At 44.8% G+C, this 25,806-nt stretch overlaps 1 protein-coding gene across 1 annotated transcript in view; it reads left to right on the top strand.

Moving 5' to 3' along the window:
- CACNA2D2 (calcium voltage-gated channel auxiliary subunit alpha2delta 2) overlaps nucleotides 1-25,806 on the top strand; it is a gene marked incomplete at its 5' end in the record, with an annotated part of 448,456 nt that overhangs the window by 237,777 nt on the left and 184,873 nt on the right. The window contains one exon of the mRNA XM_086949852.1: nucleotides 10,892-10,995. Coding sequence (XP_086805978.1) covers nucleotides 10,892-10,995 — 104 coding nt within the window. The remainder of the gene's footprint in view (nucleotides 1-10,891; nucleotides 10,996-25,806) is intronic.

Below are 25,806 nucleotides of genomic sequence, written 5' to 3'. Positions count from 1 at the left end.
CCAGTGGTTAATTTGCAAAAAAATAAGTGCCGGGGCTCTCATCAGAAGGCAGTTACGACCGGCCAATTTCTCCTATCAGCACTGCCTAACACATTGCCAACAAACCCTACAAGTGGGATGGGGGGAGTGGCGTAATGGCCAGAGCTGCCGAATTTGGGGCTGGGGAATCAGGTTCGAGCCTCAGCCTGGACTCAACATTATGTGATTCTGGGCGAATCACTTAATCAACCTGTGCCCACCAAAAATGAATGATGATTAGGCGCTGTTGTTCAGCACCGGAAACCGCCAGCTCATATTAAGCACAGCCAGGAGGTCGAACATAGCTGAAAGGAAACAGACTAAACATTATTCCTAATTGATTTGCGCATTCATGCGAGGCTAAGAGGAAGATTAGATATGTTTGTGCTACGTTGTTCTACATACTGAGCATCATCCACATGTGCTTCCTCTTTTTTTCAGGTTTTTTTGTTTTAGCTCAGCTCGATGTTCGGAATACAATACAAGTTTTGCTTGTTTCATGATTTGGGTTTTAACTTGTGGCAATGGTACTGATTTCACTCAAATGCCACTAGACTGCAGGATAGCAAGAGATGAAACCAGGAATTCACGCGCCTTGTGGGGATCTTGTTGACTTCCAGCCACAGAAAACGCTTCAGTGTGTTTCTAGAATTGTTCGAAGTTTGGCAGACATGAAATGTGTGAGGCCTCAAAGTGTAAGAGAAATTAGAGTCACTCTTGCACCTGTCTCGTGCTATCAGATAAATAAATAACATTATGTTCACCCACTTTATAGAACAAATAAACTAAAAATGGAGTGAGTTTTAAAACGGAGCTCCTACAGACTACGCCACTTATGCATATATGGTGCCCCGTTACCAGGAATGCTATTCCCTCCCCGCGCCCCACTCCTCCCAAAGTTGCCGATAGCAGGGGTGTACGTACCTCGCTCCTTTGTAGAGGTGGCGGCACAGAGACTGTGCTAAAATGATGGTATTATGAGGTGTACTCTCAGAAATGAGGAATTACACGGGCTGCGAGATTTCCGCACCTGATTTACTACTTTCTCCCATTACTTTCATCTGAACATTTCGCTGCTTTCAGCTGCTGAAGTGTCCTTCTGAAATGCTCCTGGTCTCGTAAGCGGGCCCAAAGATGTGTCCTGGACGTGTTAAACTTAAAGCGAAATGTTTATGCCACGAGGGAAAGGGTAGCAGGAGGGGCTGCCCGTGTAGAATAGGGCAGTATCCTGCCTCATCAACAGCTCACACCCGGAGGTCCTGGTCACACACTACTACCAGCAGCATCATGTTAAATCACTACTTACTGGGACAGCCTTTTAGTTTTATTTCATCCGAGGCCTGCTGCGCAACACGCTGCTCGCTTCATGACATCCGTTGAAAATCGCTGCAGCTGCGCAGTATGCCCGGGCGGGCTGCAGAGAACACAGTAATCCCATTGGTCCAACTCAGGATGCACACTTGACGATTTATCAAGTATGGACGGAGCGGGCTAAATATATAGTTTGCAACTAAGGGGTCATCATTAGTAGCGTCTAATTTATGATAAGGCAGGGAGCCTGGCAGTTTCTAAGCGTGTGCCTCATAAGGCGGGCTATTGTGATGCAATATCAGCTTTTCACCGGTGAGCAGCCAATATCGCATGTAGACCCGGCCTGAAAATTAAGTGCCGATGCTTAGCACTGGCTGCTACATATTCTCAAAGGAACGGAAAACATTACCCTCGAATAACTGACCCAAGGCAAATGGTTTAGCCACCTCCCAGCTCTCCTGAAAACTATGATGGACACAGGTAAATTAGGGTTCAATCCTAAATATGTGTATTGGTTTAACAACTTAGTGTCAGGAAATACCGTTTAACGAGAGCTCCAGATGAGATGGAAAACTTTTAGAGTCTTTAACTGGGTTCTCTTAAAGTAAACTGTGTTGATTATGCCAACACCTGGAACAATTGATTCCCCTAATGGCAGATACTCATAAAACATACAACCTTCCTCTCACATCCCCCCAACCCAAAACCAAATGGAGTTGAGTGAAAAATGAGGCAAGATAGTGGAGCCGCAAGAGGGGAAGAGAAACCCAGTCATTCTCCTTAGCAAACTGAAGAATCCGTATGTTACAATCTGTATCCTACAGCTCAAAATAAACTTCTGCAAGCAAGACTCTATCCTGTTAAAATAGCCATAGAAAGTGAAAGAGGGATACAACGAAAAAGATACAAGTACCTATGGAAAAGGATCATTTTATTAAGATTACACCTGCCTTTTAAACTCAAATGCAAGCAAATCCCAATACAATTCAATTTTATTTATTATGTTTTGGCTCTCGACAGAGGGCCACATACAATATACAGAAATAAAATACAAAACAGTGCAACTGCAAAAAGTGTCCACCAACAAGTACATAAATTACACATAGACTAATTCACACACCAGAGCAGTAGAAAATTTGGCAAATCAAAAAGGCGTCTCCATTGGTTATTAATAAATAGCTAAAAAACCTTTGAAAAAGTTAAAAATGTAGGAGCAGAACATTTCGTTAGGGGGACAATAAAGTGCATGCAGAAAATCATTCAGAGTTAGAATGCCCAGACGGAGACAAATAACTTTTATCCATCTAGAACGCAATTCACATAACGCCGGGCAAATCAGTAGAACATGCATACAGTCCTGAGTATTTAGATGACATAGATTACACAAAGAGGTGGAGCCGTACCATTTGGATAACAAAAGATTTAAAGGAATTAAATCGTATCGCAGCAGGAACCAGAATCTACGTATACCATGTGGAAGGGACCATCGCACATAGAATTGTGGCTGCTTCATCAGATAAGTATCGAGAAGGATATGTACATTCCTTTTCCCATGGATTGCTTTTTTATCCGATTGAAAGCATAGGTCCCAGGAGGCTGCTTTTAGCACAAGTTTTAACTGAGCAGGGGAATATACAAAAAGGGACTTTTCGTCTAATTTTAAAAGAGTTACGGCTTTTCTGAAATTACAAACAAGTTGGGAAAACTCCTTGAAATTACCTAGTAATTCACTTTTAATGAGTGCTCTCAGTGTCCCAGCTTCCGCTCTTGCAAGACAGGCCACCCATCTAACTAGGGCACAAAGGCCCTGTACCCAACTGCTCCTTAGACCAAAATCAAGCCTACAGGCGGCCAGAGAGCAGGCAGAATTTAATGAGGAGAGAGATCTTAAGAGTTTCCCCTCAATCCTATGGCAGAAGTCCCACTTTTTCAACTCTATTAACTCTATACCATACAAAATTGTCGCGGGGATTTTAGATCTATACACCTCCAATAAAATCTGAAAGTGCCGTTTCCCCGTTGCATGGTAAAGTGAGTTTAAACCTTTGCCATGGGCAAGAGCTTTGCGAGAACAATGCTCTATATGGAGCTTCTCACTCAGATTAGCCGTAACAATTTTCCCCAAAAAAATATATGACTTTACAACCTCCAATTTTTGCCCCCCGATACACCAACCAAAATCTGCAGCTCGACACCTCTTTTTTCCTACTATACACATGACTTTACTCTTGGTTATATTAATCTTCATACAATGAGCCACCGCATAACTATGGAGGGCATGCAGCCGATTTGCAAGTCCTTTGGGCGTTAAGTCAAGAATGAGGACATCATCGGCATACATCAGACAAGATACAGGGCTCCCCCCCAACAAGGGGGCGATACCCTCAGTGGCTGACAGAGTGGCGGGCAAATCAGCCGTATATAAAGAAAATAGGAGGGGAGCCAGTAAACAGCCTTGTTTAAGGCCATTACTCGATGGAATTGGGTCAGAAAGCCCCCCTTCTCCCCCCAACAGGACCCTGCACCAGGTCTCTGTATGGAGAGCCCGCACCAGCTCCAGCAGGTGAGACGGGAGACCGAGCGCAGCCAATTTTCTCCAAAGCGTTCCGCGATCCACTTTATCGAACGCAGTGGAGAAATCAATAAAAGCTGCAAACACCGTCCCCCGTCTCACCTGTACGTATTTGTCCGTAACTGCCTGTAGAGCAGTAAGATTATCCAGGGTTCCGTGATTCCTACGGAACCCAGTCTGAGCAAACGGCAGGATATTGTTCTCCTCAACCCAAGCGGAAAGAAATCCTAGAAGGCATTTCGCAAAGACCTTCCCGATTGAGTCGAGGAGCGCAATCAAACGATAGTTACTTGGGCAATCCCTAATTCCCTTCTTGAAGATTGGGACCAGAATACTCCCCCTCCACGAGACAGGAACCCTTTTAGACAAAAAGCATACCTTAAACAGGGGATACAGTATTTTACTCCACCCGAGCGGGTCCTGTTTAAGGATCGTCATGGGGAGTTCATCAGGTCCCATTGCCCCAGATGCACGCATGTTTTTTATGGCCGTCTCGATTTCCTTTGCTAGAGGAAAGTTCGAAAGGCCGTCCGCATCCTGCGCCATAGTGTTAACACTACCTAGAAAATCATCAGAAGCGATAATATCAGAGATACCATTCCCTGCATAAAGGTCCCGAATGTAGATGGACCATGCCTCTTCCGCTATGGGAATGGGGGAGGGGCTTAATCTGGACCCACACCCCTTGCCTATTATTGCCCAGAAATCTCTAATCCTACCATGGACGACTGATTCTCGCAGATCGATCCAGATAATGTCCTCCTTAGCCTTTTTTATTTTTAGTTTAAGTCTACTTCTCTTCCTTTTTAGCCTTGAAATCTCTCTTCCACGTTCTATACCTCTATCCAAGTATTGTTCCCGGACAAGGTTGTTAATTTCCTTATTTAAGGTACACAGTGCCCTGGGAACTTCAACCCCTCTTATTGGTCGGGAAGATTTTTTTGCACAAGACGTAATCTTCCGCAAAAATTCTTCAAAGTATACTATTTCGTTACCATGCCACTCATTGAGAACTAAGACAGTATTAGATAAAAGTTCCTGCACTCCTTTAACGGCTGCGGCATTCCAATAACACCTTCCAGAGGAAGCATGGAAGGCAGCATCGCTGCCGCTAAGAGACCAAGGTGCAGTAGGCAGGGTTTTTAAGGAAATAGTTACAAATAATAAACTGTGATCACTCAGAGGGGTGGGTACAATTTTAAAGTCAAGAATAGATGGAAACAAGCCATAGTCTGTGATGACATAATCCAAGATGGAAGACCCAAAGGGAGACTTATGGGTAAATTTTGCAGGGACGTCCGACGGGAATCTCCCATTTACTATTATCCCGTCGACAGCCACTAATTCATTTAGCAAGATCTTCCCTCTTTTATTTGTCACTGACTTTTCGGGGAAGAGAGCTTGGGGAATAAAGTGCGCCTCTTCTTTAGACTTATTCCTAAAAAGATCCAGACTTACATTAGAGATCTTACAATTCAAATCGCCCATAATCAGCACCTCCGGTGGAGATGGAACATTTTTAATCTGATCCACATAACGAAATACCCGCTTCATTAACACATTAAAACGTTCTTCTGGAGGAATATAAACATTTAAAATCACGATAGGGGACTTAGTGCCATCATTAAACAGATTTTCTATTGTTATGGCATGGAAGAGTTTACTGGAGTCAATATAGTGGGAGAATCTCCATTGCGATTTATTCGACAATAAACAGGCTATTCCCCCCCTGGCGTGTCCTTTCTTGGAGGGGGCAGCAGGCACTTCCAAGACATAAAAATCTTTAGACACATTCAACATGTTGACACACCAAGTTTCCTGTAAACAAATCACATTAGCTCCTACAGAAAAAAGGAAATCAAATTTCTCAGGGCTGCTATGGATCCCTGAGGCATTCCAAGAAATAATCTTCAACGAAGTGCTAAAGATGCTGGAATAGTCTGGGGTTGTCTTTAATTTTTGAGGTCAGGGCTCCATGCAGCCAATTCCACCGATCATTATCCTCTATACAAGAGGAAATCTGTGTCAACGGGGGTGGTTTTGCTTGCACGACCACACGTTTTCCCTTAGAGACCTGAATCTTCAGATCCCCAAGGGAAGCGGTAACCCCCCCAATCCTGTCTCCTCCTAATGCCTCCCCGGGCGCATACTTAATGTTGCCCAAATTAAAAATCGGGAGAATATCAATACCCGTGCGTTGAAAAGTCTCGGCTTGCTGCAATATCAGGTTTACAATGATTGGTGAGTAAAATTTAACCCTTATACTAGTAACCTTAACTTCACCAAACAGGGTAACCAGCTCGATATCCCTAGATTGGATATGGTGGAGATTTTCATTCTCACTGAATCGCTTAAGTAACCGAGCTCTATTTAGGGGAAGGTCCACATCAAATAAAGGTAGAAAGTCCAAGACAAGGGTGTCCACTGGAGCTTTGGATATACATTGGAAGTCCTCCACTATAGGGACAACCTCAGTCTCCAAAGCCATGGCAAAGGAAGACGCCATAGGATTAAGAGGGCCGGATCGAAAATTACTTGGGTCTCCACTCACAGGTGGTTGAGACTGGGTTTGCGAGGGACCTCCCAGTCGAAGCAAAACCTCCTGAGATGTCAAGGGACCCAGTTCGCGTCTACCCTTAGGAGGTGAGGAGAGAAAGGAGTTCAATTCTGCATCCGCCTTAGTTGAAAATGAGCGGACCTCTGAACCAACCTCTTCATTCTCCACTTCGGCCGAGCAATCTTGGAATATTATTCGACGCTGCCTTTTCTTCCTGTACTTGCGAATTGGCTTCTTTTTATTCCCTTTATTTTTTCCATTTTTGCCGATTTTTTTCCTTACCACAGGTTCAGAATCATAGATGCCTTTTCTGTTCTCAGACGTAAAGATGGGAAATAGGTCTTGAACCCCGGTAGGACCAGCCACAGATTTATTTTCTTCCTCAATCTCTATAACAGAATTCTTAATGCAATTCGACACTACAGTTGGGGGACTAGCTGCAGTATGTAATTGGGCAGGCACCACATCCTTCGAATTAGCAACTTGTGCACAGATATTTATCTCACCCCCTTGCGGGCTATGTGCCGTCATGGGTAGGGCAGCACCTCTCAAATCACTTGATTTTTGTACCAAGGTCTTCAAGATTTGGGTAACTGAATCCAAGATGCAGTCTGAGCTGCCAACAAATTTCCCCAATAGAGCTAATATCGAGGCCAGTAATTGTTCCAGAGCAATCATGGATTCAGAGATGGGTTTTTCGCATGCCTCCGGAGGGTGGCATATACCCGATAAGTTAAGTCTCAGAGACCCAGAAGCGTCTAACAAATTAGGCATATCCTGATCATATAAGGAAGGGGTGCTACTATGGAGCATAAGCCGGGAGGGGGTCGCACCGCCCGGGGATCTACTGGGGGCCTCAGACTCCACTTTGGCTATATTTGCACATTGACCACAGAGTTCACGGTCGGTAGATGATGGCAGCAACAGACCACCACCCGACCTGTCAATCTGTGGAGTGCAAGACAGCAGTGGGTAAATCGTAAGATCTCCTTCAGGTCCCACTAGATTAACCATGCTTTCTCCCTTCCCTTCAAGAATCGCAATAGGGGAGGGCACCACCGAAACTGAATGTGGTGCAGTAAGCAACACAGAAGTAGGCGGGGGAAACATAAGAGCAGTGGTGTGAACCACCTGGCCCTTGACACCAGAGGCTTTATTTGATACATTAGCCTTATTAAGGGTCGGCAGATCCCAGAGATCAGATAGTTGACATTGACCCTTCAGTGGGGGGTTGTTCACAGATTTATTTCTTATGCGAACAGACTCTTTTTGTGAGGCCAATATGCCTCCAACTTCCCTCCCTGAACGCAACGTTTTAGACATTTTAAATATAACTCACAAGATATCAATACAAGAATAGCGACTTCTAGAAGAATTAATATAAAATATTAAAATATTTCTCAAAGATAAAGCAAATAGTCCAGAAAAACCAATGAGGACCGCCGAAAGAAAGAAGAAAAAAACATAAAAGTAGATTCTAGCAGATATGTAAACAATATCAATTATCGAAATCTTCCAGGAATAAACCAACACAATCAATACAACTCAAGGAGTGCACAATACAAATAGCTTAGTCCATGTAAGAGACCAGGCCCAGCCCGGCCTACCTCGGCCACTGAGGGCCCGCCCTTTGCCCGGGCTTTGCTCCGCGCGCGTCCCGCTGGCGCGTCAGTGGCGGCAGCTAAATACCGGGAGGGGCGGGAAGAGGACTAGCTGCGGCAGGTTGAGCAGCGCTGCGCCTGCTGGTCCTCGCAGTCCCGACAATTAATGGCCAGTGGCAGGACCCCCTGCAGAAGAAAATCCGGCGTAGGTGGGAGTGTGTTGACCACGAGCGGCGCCCGCGGAGCGGGGGCCGCGAGGCGTGGGTTTTAAGGCAGCCAAATTGACAGCAGCAAACGGCAGAGAACAAGCGCCAGCAGCGTTTCCACCCACAGTCAGGTAGGCAAAGGAGTATCACCACGCAGAGTTTCCCAGCCCGCAATTATCAGGTTCAAGCGGGAGGGGCGGGAAGAGGACCAGCTGCGGCGGGTTGAGCAGCGCTGCGCCTGCTGGTCCTCGCAGTCCCGACAATTAATGGCCAGTGGCAGGACCCCCTGCAGAAGAAAATCCGGCGTAGATGGGAGTGTGTTGACCACGAGCGGCGCCCGCGGAGCGGGGGCCGCGAGGCGTGGGTTTTAAGGCAGCCAAATTGACAGCAGCAAATGGCAGAGAACAAGCGCCAGCAGCGTTTCCACCCACAGTCAGGTAGGCAAAGGAGTATCACCAATGGAAACGCACTGCCAGGATCCTAGGGACACCAGGCCTTCAACAAAACAAGACAAAACCTCAGCTGTCTGTCCTTGCTTCCTTTCGCGCTTCTTTTCATGTGTGAGGGTCCTGATAAGCCTCCAGCTGCCACCACTGCTTCCTCGACGTTCCAGCAGCCTCCAGCCTCCTGCAGTTTTTGACTGGCTCAGCTCAGCTCACAGGGGTAGTAGGTCGCAGCCTCGCAGGTCATAGGTTGCAAAGGTTGCACATCTCTCTCTAGCGCTATTCTCCAGCTCTACCCCCCAATCATCAATTTTTACTCAAATTGCTCCGATATTAGGGCTCTCGGCTCAGCTTTTAACTTTTAAGTCTCAGGAGCCGTCGCTGACGCTGCCTTCGCCGGCTCCACCTCCTTTCTCGCTGGGTCCCCCGGCTGCTCTGTTCTGCTCGGCGGGAGCGCGAGCTGCGGCCGGGACTGCAGAACCCTCGTTGTCCTCGTCGTCCTCGGCTAGGCACAGGGCACAGGGTAACAGGGTAACTCCAGGACGTTACTGCTGGCCGTGAACAGGGACCATGGGCCCGGAGAGAGAAGCGTCCACGCCTGCTGCTGCCTGGCTGCTACTGTTTGGTGAACGCAAAAACGCACCGAAAGCAAATCCCCTTACTGAAAGCATTGGCAGTATGTTGACAAAGTATCCAGTAGTTATGTTCAATGACCTCCATCATTCAGACCGGCTCTAATACCCACAAGTAATTAGCTGAGTGCACCCATCCTGGGTAGAAAGAATAGCATTAGACAGAATCTGTGTTTTATTGGTATTAAACCTGTACCCTGAACCCTCAACTAATGCCTGTGCCACCTTCTCAACTACCCTCAAAGCCCTGACAGGGGTGGGGGTTAAAACAGCCACATCATTTGCGTATGCTAAAATCTTTACCCCAAATCCTCAAGGGGTGGATATCCTTGGCCATTTTGAGAGATTTTATATAAGGCTCGATAGATAAAGTGAACTGGGGAGAAAGAGAACAACTCTGCCTAGTGCCACGCGAGATGTCAAGAAGGCCAGAAGGAGATCCTGAACAGTGGTTCATTGCTTTCAGACCTACGTCAAGTTGACAAACTCTGGCTATAAAGCCGGGACCAAGTCCCGCAGTCTACATCACTGCCCAAAGAAAAGGCCAAGAGATCCAGTTGAAGGTCTTCTCTGCATTGAGCATGATCATACCGAATGAACCCTCATTAATGTAGGCAGCTTCAAGGGCGGCAATAGCCGTATTCACGTGTAAGGTGGTATCATGCCAAGGAATAAAGCCATGCTGGTGTTTGAGTCGACCAAACCTGTGATAACAGACGATAACCATTTGGCCAGGATGCAGGTGTAGATCTTTGAGTCAGCATTGATTAAAGAAATTGGATGGTACAAAGCACAAAGAGTAGGGTCTTTCCCTTTCTTTGGAAAGATGACAATATTGGTCTCACCACAAGACCCCGGGATCTAACCTGAAACTTTTAAGAAATTAAACAGATCCTGAACAGGAGCCAGGATGTGCTAAAAAAACATTAAAATGCCAAAGGGATTTGATCCGGCCCAAGACCTTACCCTTAGCTAGAGGGCTGACAGCAGCTGCTAAGTTAGACTGCTGGGCATGATTCACCTTACAATGAAATTGCCGCCCAACATATTGATAGAGAGCATCAGTAGAGGGAAAGTAGTCCTGTTGATAAAGATCCTGATAGAACTTCTGGAAAACCTCTCTGATGGCTACAGGGTCTACAGCAAGATCCCATTTTCGGTTCCTAATCTGCTGGATAGCATTTAGACTGGAACTATTCCTGTCTTTAAAGGAAAACAGTTGACCCATCTCTTCACTGTTTTCAGAAGTTGACAATTGCTGAGCTCTGCATTGTTTAACCTCTGTGCTCCTATATAAGTGAATGTGTTTAGCATCTTGACAAAAGAAAGGTAATCACAAAGGTATGGCAGCATATAAATGGTATAGAGTGCATAATTCTCGTGAGTGGGTGAGTTTTGTTGACTTGCTGTTTACCATTGATGCAAAACAGTAATTACGCAGTAAGTTCCCGCATTTACCAGTAAGATGTGATATAAATGATTTCTGATTAACATGAGTTATGTATTGTTAATGAGGACACAAACGATGTAAATTGTGGTTTTCTTTTGAAGAGCTGCTGAAGATTGGGAGGAGGATCCAGAACCACTGACTGCAAGCTACTACCGGCGAACCCTGGATAACAAGGGATTCATCTTTAAGCCCCCTTACAGAGACAGTAAGTACATGCAGCGGGGCAACTACATTACCAAATGTGTACACCCTAATTTTCCAACTCTCACATGGTAATCTGCTCAGGGTATTTCTCCATCACGTTCACTTCCCATAGATCTGTTTGTCATCTTTTCACATTCTTGTAGTTCCTATATTTTATTGATTATTAAAAGCAGGCACCAATCTCGTGTGGAAGCAAATGAGTATATACTCCTTCTCAATTAATATTGGAATTCTTTTAATAAAGAAATTGTGAAGTCCCAGTTGGTGTATATTATTATTATTATTATAAATCTTTTTTTTTTAGCTTCAGCCTCATTCTCCAGAGTGTTACAAAGATATATTTTTGGTGTTGCAGTAGCCGACACGTGTTTCACTCTATGGTGGTCAATAGGACCAGGGCTTTCTCAAGGCTTTTGATATCTTAGCAAACAGTCGTTATCATATTGCGAAATATTTAGCAACAGGTTTTGCATCAGGCAAATCTAATGAAAGCAGGTATCTAAGATACAAAAACATCATTTGCACATCACAAAAAGTTTCTTTCAATCATTTGCTGTAAGCACGTATAAACCCGATTTCTTTGTCCAAAGGAATCACGTAGTATATCCAATATCCAAGCTTTTTTTTTTTTTAAAACACAGTTCTTTACAGCCGACGCGCGTTTCGCCCCCCTATGGGCTTTCTGAAGGCAACTCTCCAATTTGCACGATACTTTATCTTCCAATACTTGTGTGTTATATGCTCCCTTTGAAGGGCGTCCGCCCAATAAATATCATCCAATTCTAGTAGCACTCTATCTGAAGTTGCAGTTGTCCTCACTCGTTTTCAATGTGGAGCCATGATAAGTTCCAACATAAGTTTCAAAGACTGTCTTCCACCGAAATCGCGTTCCAAACCAGGTATCTAAGATGTTGACGGAGGTGTGGATCTTAGTGAAGGACCTGAGACCTGGGAGGGATATCTGTGTGTTCCAAAAGAGTTGTCTAGTCCTGCCTTCTCCGGAAATTCTGGTTCACACAAGTACTTTCTCTTAATGATGAAACATTTGTTAGAATTTTCTTCCATTTCAAAGTCTCGCATTTACAAGCAGCTGGCCTTTTGCTCTCAGTGGCCAGTAGACAGGTGCCTTCTTTATAACTGGTAGGTTTACCTAGTTGTACTGTGTAGTTGTCAAACCACTTTGATTTACAAGATGCATCCTCTGCAACAATTGCTTAGATCCTCTCCACTGAGTCTGCTGTACCACCGTAGATGAGTTCCAGTTCACACCCCTTTACAGCAGAAAGTGTGTGTATTCACATGGTTGTCTCAATTTCCCCATAATTCTCATCATGTATCCCTTGCTTTTCAATGCCTTTGACTTCAAACTAACCAGCCACTCTACGGTCTTTGTTCTGTCCCATTGGTTCTATCTCATTCCAGTGTCAACCATCAGATTCAATTCAAATACTTGACTGTCATTGGCTTCTGTGGTCACATGTATGGGTGTTTATGCAACGCAGCTTCTGAGAAATCTGAATCTCCAATTCTGTAGCTTCCCATTAGCCCAGAATCTGACTTAAATGTGTCACTCATTTTTCAGCTGTAATTCTATCATCTCATAGGCAATTTCCCTCTACTTTCCTTGCTCAAGTCTTACTTACATATCAATCTTAACCATTTATCTTGTGCATGTATGTGTGTCCACCTGAATCTTTATCTCTGCCCTTCTCCTCTCTCAAATATTTCCTTTTATCTCTAACAGCCTCCGATAAAGTTTGGTAACATGTTACCGAATCACAATTTGCAATTTGATTCGGTATTTGGAAGGGGCGTGTTTTGGGCGTCCCTTCCAAATACTGAATCAGTATGTGATGTACTACAGTTTTGCGACCCAAATTCCAGGCCCAAAACAGTAATACTTTACCACCATTTTAAAAGTGGTGGTAACCAATTAACAAGTAGAAAGAGGTCCCCTTAGGATCCCTTCCGCCTTGAGAATTTCAAACTTGTTGTTTTAAGAGCAGTTAGTGGTCCCACGGATCACTCCCTACTCTTAAAAAATGAAACTTAAACGTTTCATTTTTTACTTTTATAAACGCATCCCTGCATTTAAAAACAAATATTTTTTTCATTTAAAAGCAATTTCAGACATGTTGGTCTGCTTACCTCCGTAGGCCATCATCCCTTTGATGGCTGCGATTCCTGATGGGCTGCAAATCGCGACCTACCTCATTAATATGCATGACGTAGGTTTATTAGCGTTCCAGTAGGAATCACTAATGACACTCAAAAAATGTTGATACATTAGGAATATTGATTTCCTAATATTGAATCTGAGTTAATCGCAAGTAGAAAATTGTTATACCTAATGTTATTATACCTGGTCCATAGCATCTAGTAAATGCCACGGATGGAAATGTAACCTAGCTAGGCAGATCATTGAAGATTCATATTTTTAATATCAGCGCCCAAACAATGTGTTCTTGAATGAACCTTTAATCAATAGTAAATGCATATTAAGGCATACATGCTTTTTGCTACATACATATTTTATCAGAAATTTGTAAAAAAAAAAAACACAAAAAACGTATGCAGTATATATAAATTCAATTGTCATAGCACATTCGTAACCGCAGTAAAGATGTAAACTACTCAGTTATCATGCCACTTTTCTGCCATTCGCAACAGTGCCGCAATCAAAGCCAAATCAGTATTTTGATAGTGGCTTTAACAGCCCGATTCATGAATGTAAATTGCACTCGTAAAGGGCCAGATTCTGGGAATCTGGCCCTTTGCGAGTGCGATTTTTGCATTTGGGATTCATCATCCCAAATGCAAAAATCGCTATTTGCGAAATCGCATATTTGCGAGGAATTGAATTTAAGGAATCTCTATTAGAGATTCCTTAAATGCAATTCATGAACCAATTTTAAATTGCGAATTCGCAATATTTGGTCGCTATTTACCACGAAGTCTGACTTCGTGGTAAATAGCGAAAAAGTAGAAAAAAGAACTTTAGTGAATTTTTCTCTGTTCCATGTTACACACACATGTCCTTTGGACATGTGTGTGCGCAACACCTGTGTAAATTTTCATTTCAGGCGTGCTACAGGGTGTCCTTTGGACACCCCTGGCACCCTTGAAATCGCTATCTTATTTGCGATTAGCAAATTGCTAATCGCAAATAAGGAATAACTCCCCATTCATTCCTATGGGCCTTTAGGCCCATAGGAATGAATGCGGAGTTATTCCTTTTTTGAGATTAGCAATTTGCTAATCGCAAATAAGGAATGTGTAGGAATCGCAATTTAATTTGCGATTCCTACATGAATCCGTTTTGAGAGTCTGTAATAGCGATTCCTTATGAATCGCTATTATAGACTCGCAAAACGGGTCTTTGATGAATCTACCTGTTAATGTTTTAACTTGTGACAGAAGCCTTCCGATTTGAAACCTTTATCTTTTTTCTGCAAAAGGAAGTAAGCAAGCCTTGGCACTTCTCTGTAAGGAAAGTAAACAGTAGCCCTGCTATTTAGGGAGAATACTGTAAGTATCAAGCCTACTGTTTTATTGAAATAAACTCATACTTCGGGAGTTTGTTTCAGTAAAACGAAGAGTGAATTCCAATTGGTTGAAAAAATTACACCTGCTCAGCATTCATCAGTGTCCTTAGTGTATCCTCATCATCAGCAGATTCACTGAAGGCATAGGGATCCCCACCAGGCAAGAGGAAAAGTCTGATTATGCCCCATGGCCATCTGCTAGGGGAGTGGAGGCAAGAGACTCTGCTGAGCTGGTGAAGGAGGAGAGGTGGCAGAGAGAATGGAAAAGTGCAGGATGAAAGGCAAGAAGAAGGGAGAAGGGTGCCCAGGTGATCGGGAAACAGACACTGAGGCCTCATTATGTGATACAATTCCAGGCTGAAGTCTGAGGTGACTAGGATGGAGAAAGGGATGGGCAGGGCACAAGTCGTGAAAAAGAAGTGGGGCGACGCTGTCACCGGAAGTGACGTCACGAAAGGTGCGGGGCTCCTCGTCCCAGAGAGGTCACAGAGTGAAGTCCAGCTGTTTGGCAGGGGGACGGCGTCCCCCCAGTAAAATAAGTGGGGGTACCCCGACTCGAGCCCTGGAGATAGGACGGAGGCATGGAGTAGCTTGGGTTGTGAAACTTTACCATTTGTTACTGAAAGGTATTAAGAGATTTTTCTGTTGGGAGTATAGGGTTGGACATCACGAGGGAGGTCCGGGGGGAATTGTTTTGTTGATATGCCTGTGCGTTATGCTTGTATAAGGTTGGAGGTACAGGAACTGTCAATGTGATAACTTGGAAAGGGTTGGTAACACCAGGTCACCCCTCAGTGGTGCGGGAAGTGTGGACTAGAGTGGAAGCCTTGTGGTGCTTTCCATCTCACTGTCAATAAGCCCTTCACACATGAGACCATATCTGAGCCACCCTGATGGGAGCGCGCTTAATTAGCCAAGATGTATTTCACAAATTCTTAAACTGGCTTAATATTTCTGTAAGTGGTCATTATCTAAAGAAGGTTGGGAGTGGCCAAAACTTCGTTGTGCACATTATTAAACATCTAAATTATTTAATGCATAAAGACAGGCGTGGGGGGACTTCACTGCAACCGCCTTCTCATTTGACTCGTTAAGACTGTGATGCGAAGGAGGCTGTTTTTTTCTTTGTCCACTAGATGGTGCTGTAACACTGCAGCATGTCTGATGATTTCGAGCCAGCAGCTGGTTGTTGACTATCGCTTGCTGACACACAGGGCCTATAATCATTGCAGTCATTGTTAAGTACACACATGTAGATGTGAGGACAGAGGCGTAGCTAGAGCTTGTGACGCCCGGGGATATCCCTCAGATTGCCGCCCCTGGGGAGGGGGGTGAGGGATGGAAGGGTGCTGGGGAAAAAGGACCGGGAGACACCTAGTATCGACGCTAATAGTTACCTCGATCATGCAAGTTACATACACATACACGACACGGTCCAAGGCTACACAGTTGAATACACCGGTGACTGGCAGTACAAAGGAGAACACACAGACTGCCACCCTGCAGGATTTCAGGAAGGGCCTAAAAACATGGTTATTCGATTAACGTCCCTCATCAGCAGCACCGCCCCCACCCCGAGCGCCTAGATACTCTCACAGGTAATAAGCATGATGAGACCCAATCTGGAAAACAGTCCTCATCGCCTTCTTTTCTTTTTTTCCCCTCTCTATAGCAGTCATTTTGTTATTCTGTACTTGAGGTGCACAAGTGGCAGGCACATTGCACCGGTTTTGTAATAGATAGTCTGACCCTACTACAATAACTCCCTTTGCTGAAATTTACATAAACCTTTTCTTTGCAGTGACGCAGCACACACTGTCAATGAGTGGTGCAGATCTGGGACCAACAGTACGGTCAGCTTAGAAGGGCACTAGGTGCTTCAGTTTCTGGTTATTTTCAACAGTTCTAACACCTTCTTAGAAAGTTTTGTTGCTCAAATGGGTGCAATTGCCGATATTTATATGTTTGCCCTCTCTTCAATGCTTGATTTTGCTTGCGAGAAAGTGTCACTCATAGTCATTGAAATGTCACTCATAATTTTACTGTAATTATGAAAATGTCACACAGCAATCTAAAACCTTGGAAGCTATGGAGCCCACTAGTCTCCCTTATGAGTTATGCTGCGTATCCTCAGCCAGCAGCTGACTTGCTCAGGCCTGGTCCAATAATACTCCCCCCTCACCGCACCCGCCTACCTTGTTTGTGAAGGAGTGAGAGGAAGTTCAACTTGACAGAAAAGTTGTTTGGCCTCCGATTCACCTGGACGTCTTGCAGGACTGGGGCAGAGGAGATACCAACACCCCCTCTATCGCTGCCAGCATTCCCTCATTGCCGTCAATATGCTTAGTCAAAGGGGTCAGATCGGCCCGCTCCTACTGCGCACGAGGGGCAGGGCGCTAGAAGAGGCAGCAATGCATGCCACCCGGCAGTGCGCGGGAGGTTGGCATTGCACAGGAGATCGCATTTTCTGATCTCGGTGAACCATTTGCGACTCGCGCACGCACCACACTACCACCACTATACTAGGTGGCGGTGTGTGCAGCGTGCGTGCGTGTGCGTGCGTGAGGCAGCAGTTTTGCAAGCAAGTGAGCTTGCTTGCACTACAAACGGGGCCGCTCGGCGCGCGCGGCACTGGTGGCCCGTTGCGGCTATAGCCTTTATCATTTATTTGGGGACTGGGGACACTGATTGACAAAGTGTCAGGCAGTGAGTGACCCCAAATAAATTATAAAAGCTGCGGCCGCAATGGTACACCAGTGCTGCGCGGCCGCCGCCCCCAAAACAGTGCCGCCTGGGGCGAGCCGCCCCTCCCGTACCCTCCTAGCTACGCTGGTGTATGAGGAACACCGTACACATATGGATGAGCTTGTACACATTCCTTATACAAGTAAGGAGATATCGACTGTAACAAAGTTCTTGGTTCATAAACATTATTTTATAAATAAGTTACCAGAATGGTTGCTTTCCGAAAGAGGGCTGAGCAGCACAGCTCTGAAGCATCTCACAAACTAGAGCCAATCACTGAAGCGAGAAAAGTAGAATTTTGTCAGTAGATGTGGTTTCGCATCTGCTTTATAGAAACAAATCACAAGCCTGTAGCGCAGCTCTTTTTGCTTTCTACCGCCTCTGCAGTAACTTCTTGCAGCTTGCAAAGGCAATTCGTAATTGTTAGTATAGATTTATTGTTGTGCGCTACTTTAGCTTCTGATAGGTTTCTAAAACAAAATCCAATATCACTGACTGTGAGGGGCATGAAGCAAAGTGGCTGCAGCTGAAGTCGTTGTGCGCCGGAAACAGGAAAAAGAGTACTCCCAAAAAAGAGATTAAGAGTGCATGCGGAAGGTAAACTGTAGTTGAGGAATAATCCTCTTTCAAAAACAGAAATGAGGTATTGCGGTGTTTATCATTTAGGAAGAAGCAAAAAAGAGAGACACTGCAGTGAACCAATGACAAGGCAGGAGCTAAGTCCTTTTCGACTACAGCAGGTCTTCGAGACAGCACATGTGCACTGCCTAGATTCGACCTAAAAAAAGAATGAAAAACTGGGATTGTGCATTTGTCATTCCAAAGCATAATAGATGATCAGAGAGACAAAAAATAAAGTAGCACTATATAGATAAGCCCTTCAATTTTGCCCACTCCATATACACCTAAATTGAAAATGTATAATGATGTCAATAAATTCTGCAATTGACTCTTTCGTCATTACCTACAGGGCCCGACTGGGAACCCAAAGCAGCCCGGGCAATTTTCTCGCACCAGCCTCTGGGGAAGCACTGCCTGGCCCTGGAGTTGGAAACACTAGCTTGCTTCTTTTGTTACCGGGGGCCGATATTGCTGCACCGCTGCAAAACCGGCCCCGGTAACAAAACTGGCCCCCACCACTGCAAAACCGGCCCCAACCACTGCAAAACTGGCCCCAACCCTTCCAGCCTCCCGGGGAAGCACCATGTGCCTGGTACAGCCAATATGTCCCTGTTTACCAAAGGTTTCATATAGATCGAGTAGTTATGGTGACCTATCCTCGCTATTGCCACTTGAACTAGAGATCCCTTGAGCTATTTAGATCTGCGTTCAACGAGCAGTTAGCAAGAGGGTTCCATGTTTTGAACCGATATTCCTGGCCTTTCTACCTTTTCATTTAAACAAACTAATTTCCATGGGAAAGCATGAGAGATGCCATGCTGTCCACTGATGGAATTATGGGGGATTCGGATTTTTCTATTCCCCTACTATTCAATTTCTGGAAGTAGCCATGGCAAGGAATTATGGATAGCTAATGACTACATTTGAAGCTGCCTGGTTATCCAAACCTAATCGTGTTAATTGAGAGGTCACCTTTGTTCAAGTATCCTTGATAATAGATAAAAAAATATTCAGATCTTTGTCCAGAACAGTTACCATGTTACAGGTATCAGACTTGCACATTATCAGACTCAAAGTTGTCACAACTCAGGCACAGAGAGTTAGGTGGTCTACCCCATCTATGTAGCTTTTAGCCTACTAGATTAAAAGGCCTTCTATCCCATCATTAGTGATTATTGAAAATAAACTGCCCCTCATATCAGTTGTTATCATTGTTCAGTGAGAGCAGAAGAAAAGAAAAGAAAAACAAAGTTTTCCATTTGGCTTGTTTTGGAAAAAAGGCTGAATTGTTCCCCTCACACTGAGAGCCGAAAGTTTGTGTCCTGTGTGGGAGACGCAACATCAGTGTCGCTCGCATTCACAGATGGCGGTCCCTCTAACACCTCATGTATCAGTTCAATTAAAAACAGGCGATCTTCTCTGGTTCCCATAGCAGCCACTGAGGAAGCACTCAACACCTGTTAGCCTGTTGTACAGCCGTTGTCTGTTCCGTCTGGAGCTGAAGCATCCTGTGGAGGCTCTAAGAATGCTGTCATGAACATTAGAATATGCTGAGGACATCAATACACATGGGCCTTTAAGGGGCCCAGGAGTATATCTATGAAGCAGATGCAGTCAAACAAGACGTTTCTGAATGATAGAAACCAATGTTCGCTTAGTTCCTGAAGCCGAGGTGTGCCCAGATGAAGCGTTCACAACAACATTGCACCAGCAGTGTTTTTTTCATCTCACGCAATCTCTCAGCAGCCTCCTGTTGAGAGATCTTCTATAGCTTGTTGTAAATAGCATACAAGAAGAGCTTTCTATGTGGCTTCGGGGGACCTTACAAAAAATCCCTAGGAAATATGTCATCTAAGAGAAGGGACAAGTGTTACTTCACCTCAGACAATTTCGAGGTTTTTAGCCACTCTAGGTGTAACTTCCACACACTGTAAGATGCCACCACTCACGAGTGTTCTGACTGTCCATAGCTTGGGTCAGGCCTATGGGTACTAAACCCTCAGGTGGTACCCCTGAATCTTGACTGACACCTAGTTCTGTTGATAGGCCAAACCAGCCATCCCTTCCAATTGGGGTCTGATGAATTGTTTGATAGGCCAAACCAGCCATCCCTTGCAATTGGGGTCTGATGAATTGCAAGAACCATTGTGTAGTAGGGCATCTAGTGTATCCGCATGGTGTAGTGTAGAAGTTTGCCAGCCCTCAAGGTGTGTAGGTGAGGGAATCTAAGGTTTGTTTAAGTCCTTTATCTTGGCCAACCCAAGACAGGAAGTCTGTTGCACAGTCTTGTTCAGGAAAATTAACTGATGTGGTATGAGGCATGCTCCAAATAGGGCCTCAGTTCCTTGAACCTGCCAATCTTTAGTCCCACAGATATATTTTGTGTCTATTGTGTCCTTCTAAAAGTCAAAACCTTGTAAATACAGTTGGGAAATAAAAGTACGCAGAGTATATCAGCTTAGTGTTAGTGAGCATATTTTTCTTTGCAGGTGTTTGTGCAGGCCTATAGTAATTAGAGGCCAGGTCTGAACTGTTAAAGTGGCATTTGCACATGTTTGTTGGTGTTTGGAAGCTATCATGTCAGCTTATATGGAACAAAGAATTTCTGTGTGTTACTGTGTCCAATGGTGAACTGCAAAATCAGGTCTGATTAGGTCGTAGAATGGTTGAACCCTTTCTGCATAATCCAAATTGTATGTTCTGCCAAAATTTTGGAATCCCAAAATGGACTGTAGTCCTGTCAGAGTCTTTGGAGGTTGGAGCAGCACACATTTTTCGAACAAATTAGCTGCCAGGCTTTTCCCTTCACTTGATAGCTAATATCCCAAATATAGGACACTGAGGTGGGCAATTTGAGACGTTTTAAAGTTAAATTTGTAGCCCAAGTTGGCAAACCCCAAAATGATGTTGTTCACCCTGTTCGAATGTTCAAATACCTCATCATCCGTCAGATAAATATCATCTACGTAGGATAATGCCTCCTCATCACAATTTTAAAGGAACTATGGTACTCTTTCTGAGAACAACCCTGGGCAATTCTTATACCCTTGGGGCAGTCTATAAAATTGGCGTTGTGTGACTAGGGCCGATCATTCTGTCAAATATCTGCTTCCCGGTGCTATATTTTGGCAGAAGAATCCATTTGAGATATCCAGTGAAGTTTTCTATTTGTCCGCACAATGTTATTCATGAATGCGCCACTGAGTGCATTTTGTACCACAAATGTTTGTTTGCATGTGTTCAAATCTTGTAGTCTAAGACTAGATGGAATAAATTGTCAGGTTTCATTACAGGAAACAAAGGAATATTCGTGGAAGAGGTGCAGTTTTTAATTACACCTTAGTATTCAAGTTGATCTAAGATCTCCCTGACTTGTTTTTTTGCATCTTGTTTTATTGAGTACTGCCTCTGTGAAGTAGGAGTAGATTTTAATGGGATTTCATGGTGAGGTGCCTCAGCATCCCACTTTACATAATTTCGGTAAAGTTTATGCCCACTCATGCGCGCATGAATTTTTAAGTGTCTCTAGAACGAGGTTGGAGAAAGCCAGTAAAATATATCTTCCCTCTTAGGGCACTCCATAACAAACTCAGGCAGCCAATCTTTTTCAGCCAAAAGAATGTCATATCCATATGTCTCCCAAAAGAGGCCTTCCACTTACCTGGGTATGTCCCCTACCATTTGGAGTGGTATTTTGTATAAACAATGTGGGAAACTTAACCTTGTATCAGGTGTCACCACCATGATATGTTCAATCCACGCTGCTTTCACCAGAAATTCCATTAGGTATTTTAACATCATCACGGTTTCTAAGGTTATATCTCTTTTCAGAGGGCTCCTCTTGATGAGAACCACCTGTGGTCTTGGTGAATTCTGCTTATTATTTTTTGATTGTTTGTTATCCCATTTCTTTTTACGGAGAATAGGGTGCTTGCTTCAAGTTGAACTTTTCAGAATTACCTGCCACTTGCGGTTTCCCAAGACTGGCTCCCAAATGATCTCTACCCAGTGAAGCATATGTTTCACTGATACTCTTGGGTAGTTCACACCAGGCGCGGTGCGTCCATTGGGGCTTATGGGTATAGCCCCCCCGCCCGCAGCCCCCGCCTGCAGCTCCCTCTGCGTCTCTGAACTTAAGTAAACTGAATCAGTTTACTTAAGTTCAAAGACGCAGAGTGAGAACTGACAATCATGTCAGTCAGCATGACGTCGGACCGCCCACCCCTTCAGAGACTGAAGGGGGTGGGCGGTCTGGCGTCATGTTGACCGGCATGATTGTCAGACATGGGACAACAGGCAGCAGCACAAGTGCGCATGAGTGAGGACGGAGGGTAAATTTTTAGCCCGTGCCCAGTCATGAACACTTGTGTTTTGACTTGTTTGCGCATGCCCATTAGGAGCCCCTCGGTCTCCTAATGGGCGTGTGGCACGCGGAAAGTAGGCGTGCCCTAAGCAGCAGCGCCAGGATTGGATAAGATGGGCTGCCAGTCCACTCCAATGCGAAGGTGAAGACGCCAAGGGGAGCAGAGGTGGCGCGGACTGGCTATGAGGTAAGTTTTATGTTTAATATTTAATTCCCCGCTCCCCCCAACCCGGGCGACCTCCCCCACCCCCTCGCGATCCCCCTCCCCACAATCCCCTCCCAACCCCCCCCTCCATCCCCTCCTAACCCCCCCCCCCCGCCCTCCCCTCACCCGGCGAGCGAGCCGCGACTGCTTTAAGGTATTGTTCGAGTAGTCTGCATTTGGGAGATGACATTGGCGACGAGCATCAATCTTACCGGACCACGCGTGCAGGTGATCGTCGTTGGGGCTGAGCTGAGTGGGATTCATCGGTGAGTGACTGTCTGCACAGGGAGGCACAATCACAGTGTTTTAAAGAAGCTTTGAAGGACTGAGCGCTGCACTTCTTGGTGGCTCATTAACTTATCTTCGATTTTGCGGATAGGCCTGGGAGTGCAGCAGGAGGGGGGGGATCCTGGGGTGCATCGACATGTGGCCCATGGTAACAGGACCTTTAAAGATCGGAAACCTCATGTAATACACGCTATAATAAGCGCTGTAACCTTTCAAGGCTGGGTTGATTGTCAATTCTGAAAACACGATTGACAGTGCTGGCCAAATGAAAACATATAAAGGCGCATGACAAAGTGCATGTTTAACGCACTGCAAGCGCGGGGAGTGTGCAGTGCGTGAAATGACGGGTGTTCACATTTATTTAATGTTTCCAAGAGTATAGAATTTTGGCCATATAGTGGATATTCTTATATATACAAATAATTCTCATGTTTCCCGGTTGGCCCCACTTCCTGCTGCTTTCTATGTGGCAGAAAGATTAGACATCAACGGGCAGGGTAGCTCAGTGGGATTAACTGCCTGATGTGGAGAATCCTCTAGAGTGCAGTGTCGAATACAGTTGGGTAATGGACTGTCTCAATGTATTTGTTTGAATAGTAGGCATTTATTCGTCAGGTCAATTGTCTTATTTTCAGGACTACAACAGTATACAGTATGAGACGGTTCCGTTGGGATTGAAATACACAGATCACTGCAGCAGGCGATTAACCCACTGATCTAATAGTCACTGACTTAAATCAGTTTTATAGCTTCCAACATTTGAGACTTCATATAAGAGACCTTTTAACTGCACTACCATTTGTTGCTCCCTCGCTGTGATGCATTACGGAGGCCCATCATCCTTGGCAATATTCATACAGTAAATATAAAGTGTTGACAACAAGACGTCTCACTGACAATGTAGAACCATGATGCAGCTCATTAAGAGCTCGTTGCTGTGATCTGCAGGAATGAGCTGGAGCCCGATGAAAAAACATTTTAGCCTGTCATCCTTCAGAGGTCTGGTTACTGATTTCCATTGCCCTGGATTATAGTGCCAACCGCGATTCATTGTTTTGCTCTGATATAATTGACATTTAGAAGCATCCATTGTGTAAAGTTGATTCAAATTGGATTGGGCCTTAAAGCACCCCAAGACCACAAGTTGCTATTCTGCATATGTCTTTGTTCCAGTATGTACTGGTCACATAGCTGATCTCCTTATCTTAGCATTCAAACTCCCTGATGTATTGAGAACTTGCCTGTTGAGTTGTGAGACTGTAATATCGAAACCTTTCCATGGCATACCTTAAGTCTTTTCTTCTGGGATATTTGCATGATGACATGTTCTGAATATGTGTACAGTTTTGTAGTCAGTGTTTTGTGTGACTATGTGTCCTTCTGCATTTGATATTTTTGTGTACTTTTGTTTTATGTGACTGATAGCTTCTGCATGGGATCCTGCACCAGTTCACTCGCAGTCATGGAGCTGAAAATGTTAATGCGGTGCACTATTTATTATTATTCCTGTCTCAAACCTCTGTATTTGATGTACACAACAACAGAGTTATGCAGATGCTTGGTAATTCACCTGAACACCGTGGGGCTGTAATCATTATTCCTATTTGGGCGAGATGCTCAATGACATTTTATGATTCAATCTAATGGAAGAATTGTAGTACATACAATGAAATTTGAGTTTTCAGGTGTTTGTGAAATATGTGTGCCAGTTTAGGCAACACTAATTCATTTGATTACATTTGTGTGTGAACTATGGTTTAATCGTATTGCTTTATTAACCTTCCTGCTTCCTCAAGTTTGCTTGAAAATGCCCCACATTTGTCCATTTTTTTTTCAAAATGTTATCGCCATAGTGCAGTACGCCTCACCACTTTCAAATGTCACCAGCAACCACTGATTCACACTCCTGTTGCACAGGAGTGACTAGCCTCCAGCATTGGCGTATAGCCACAGTGCTGTCTTCCATTTTATGTTACTTAACATAATTGCTGATACCTGAGCAAAATTACTCATCAGTTTCATCCCCAAGTCCAGGGCAGGTTCTGCCCCTTACTCATTCTGTAGTAGTTTCAATTCATCTGGTATGACTGCTATTGAAGGGGTACCATGAATTCTGATGTACACGGCAGCAAATATTGTACCACAGGTGGTACAGTCCTCTATCATGGGATCCATCCCTACAGGCAAGCAAATTGTTAGCATTCTATGTTTTTCTTCCCGGCCCATATGGGAAAATACTGCTACAAGCAGTATTATTTCTGTGCTATCCAGAACGTGATTTGCTCCCACTTGGTAGGCATTACTCCCATAATCGCATTCAGCGTTTGTGGGCTTATAGTTGGGGTAGTCAATTGAGGTTGACTAATTGGAGCCGCCCACGCAGATTTTAGTGTAAGTGTTTGCATGACGAACTGGGTAAGGTTTCTATATAGTTTTACTACGTCTCTGTAAAGTATATGTAATTCTGCTGCTGGCAATGTATCAGTTTCTGGATGCGGTGTGTAATCAGCTAGGACCGGCCAGGTCGCTTCTTCTCTGCTGAGCAGACCAAGTCTCACATTTGCAGTGGTGTGGGAGAGGGTGCCTTTAAACCAATTAATATGTTCTTGGTACGTTTACGAGACTTTTATGTCCAAGTATGAAAAGTATTCTTCAGGTGTGTCATCTTCAATGTAGGTATGAAATGTTGGAGGAGTGTGGCTCAATGGTTAGAGCGGCAGACCCGGAGGCAGAGTTCTGGCCAGGGACCAGGGTTCGATTCCCGCCTCGGCGGGGTCTCGGGCTCAATTTCCTCGGACCTGTTAATTCTCACCTCGGTGCCTATTCTAATCACGGGCCCCACGCTGCAACTCTGGGCAATAGCTTGCTTAACCTCCACACCGGCCCCAACAGCGCTAAGGATGCCTGGCTTCACCCTGGGGGTGCCCAGGAGTGGACACTTCACAGGGAAAGCCAGGAGGGGTTCCACAGCGGTATGAGTATCAGCGCCAGGAAGCCGTATAGGCAACACCGCAAGGTGACGTCTGGTGACAGTGCGCTCTATAA

The sequence above is a fragment of the Lissotriton vulgaris genome, unplaced genomic scaffold (genome assembly GCF_964263255.1).
Source record: "Lissotriton vulgaris unplaced genomic scaffold, aLisVul1.2 SCAFFOLD_2047, whole genome shotgun sequence".
NCBI lineage: Eukaryota > Metazoa > Chordata > Amphibia > Caudata > Salamandridae > Lissotriton > Lissotriton vulgaris.
This window is presented reverse-complemented; position numbering and strand designations above follow the sequence as displayed.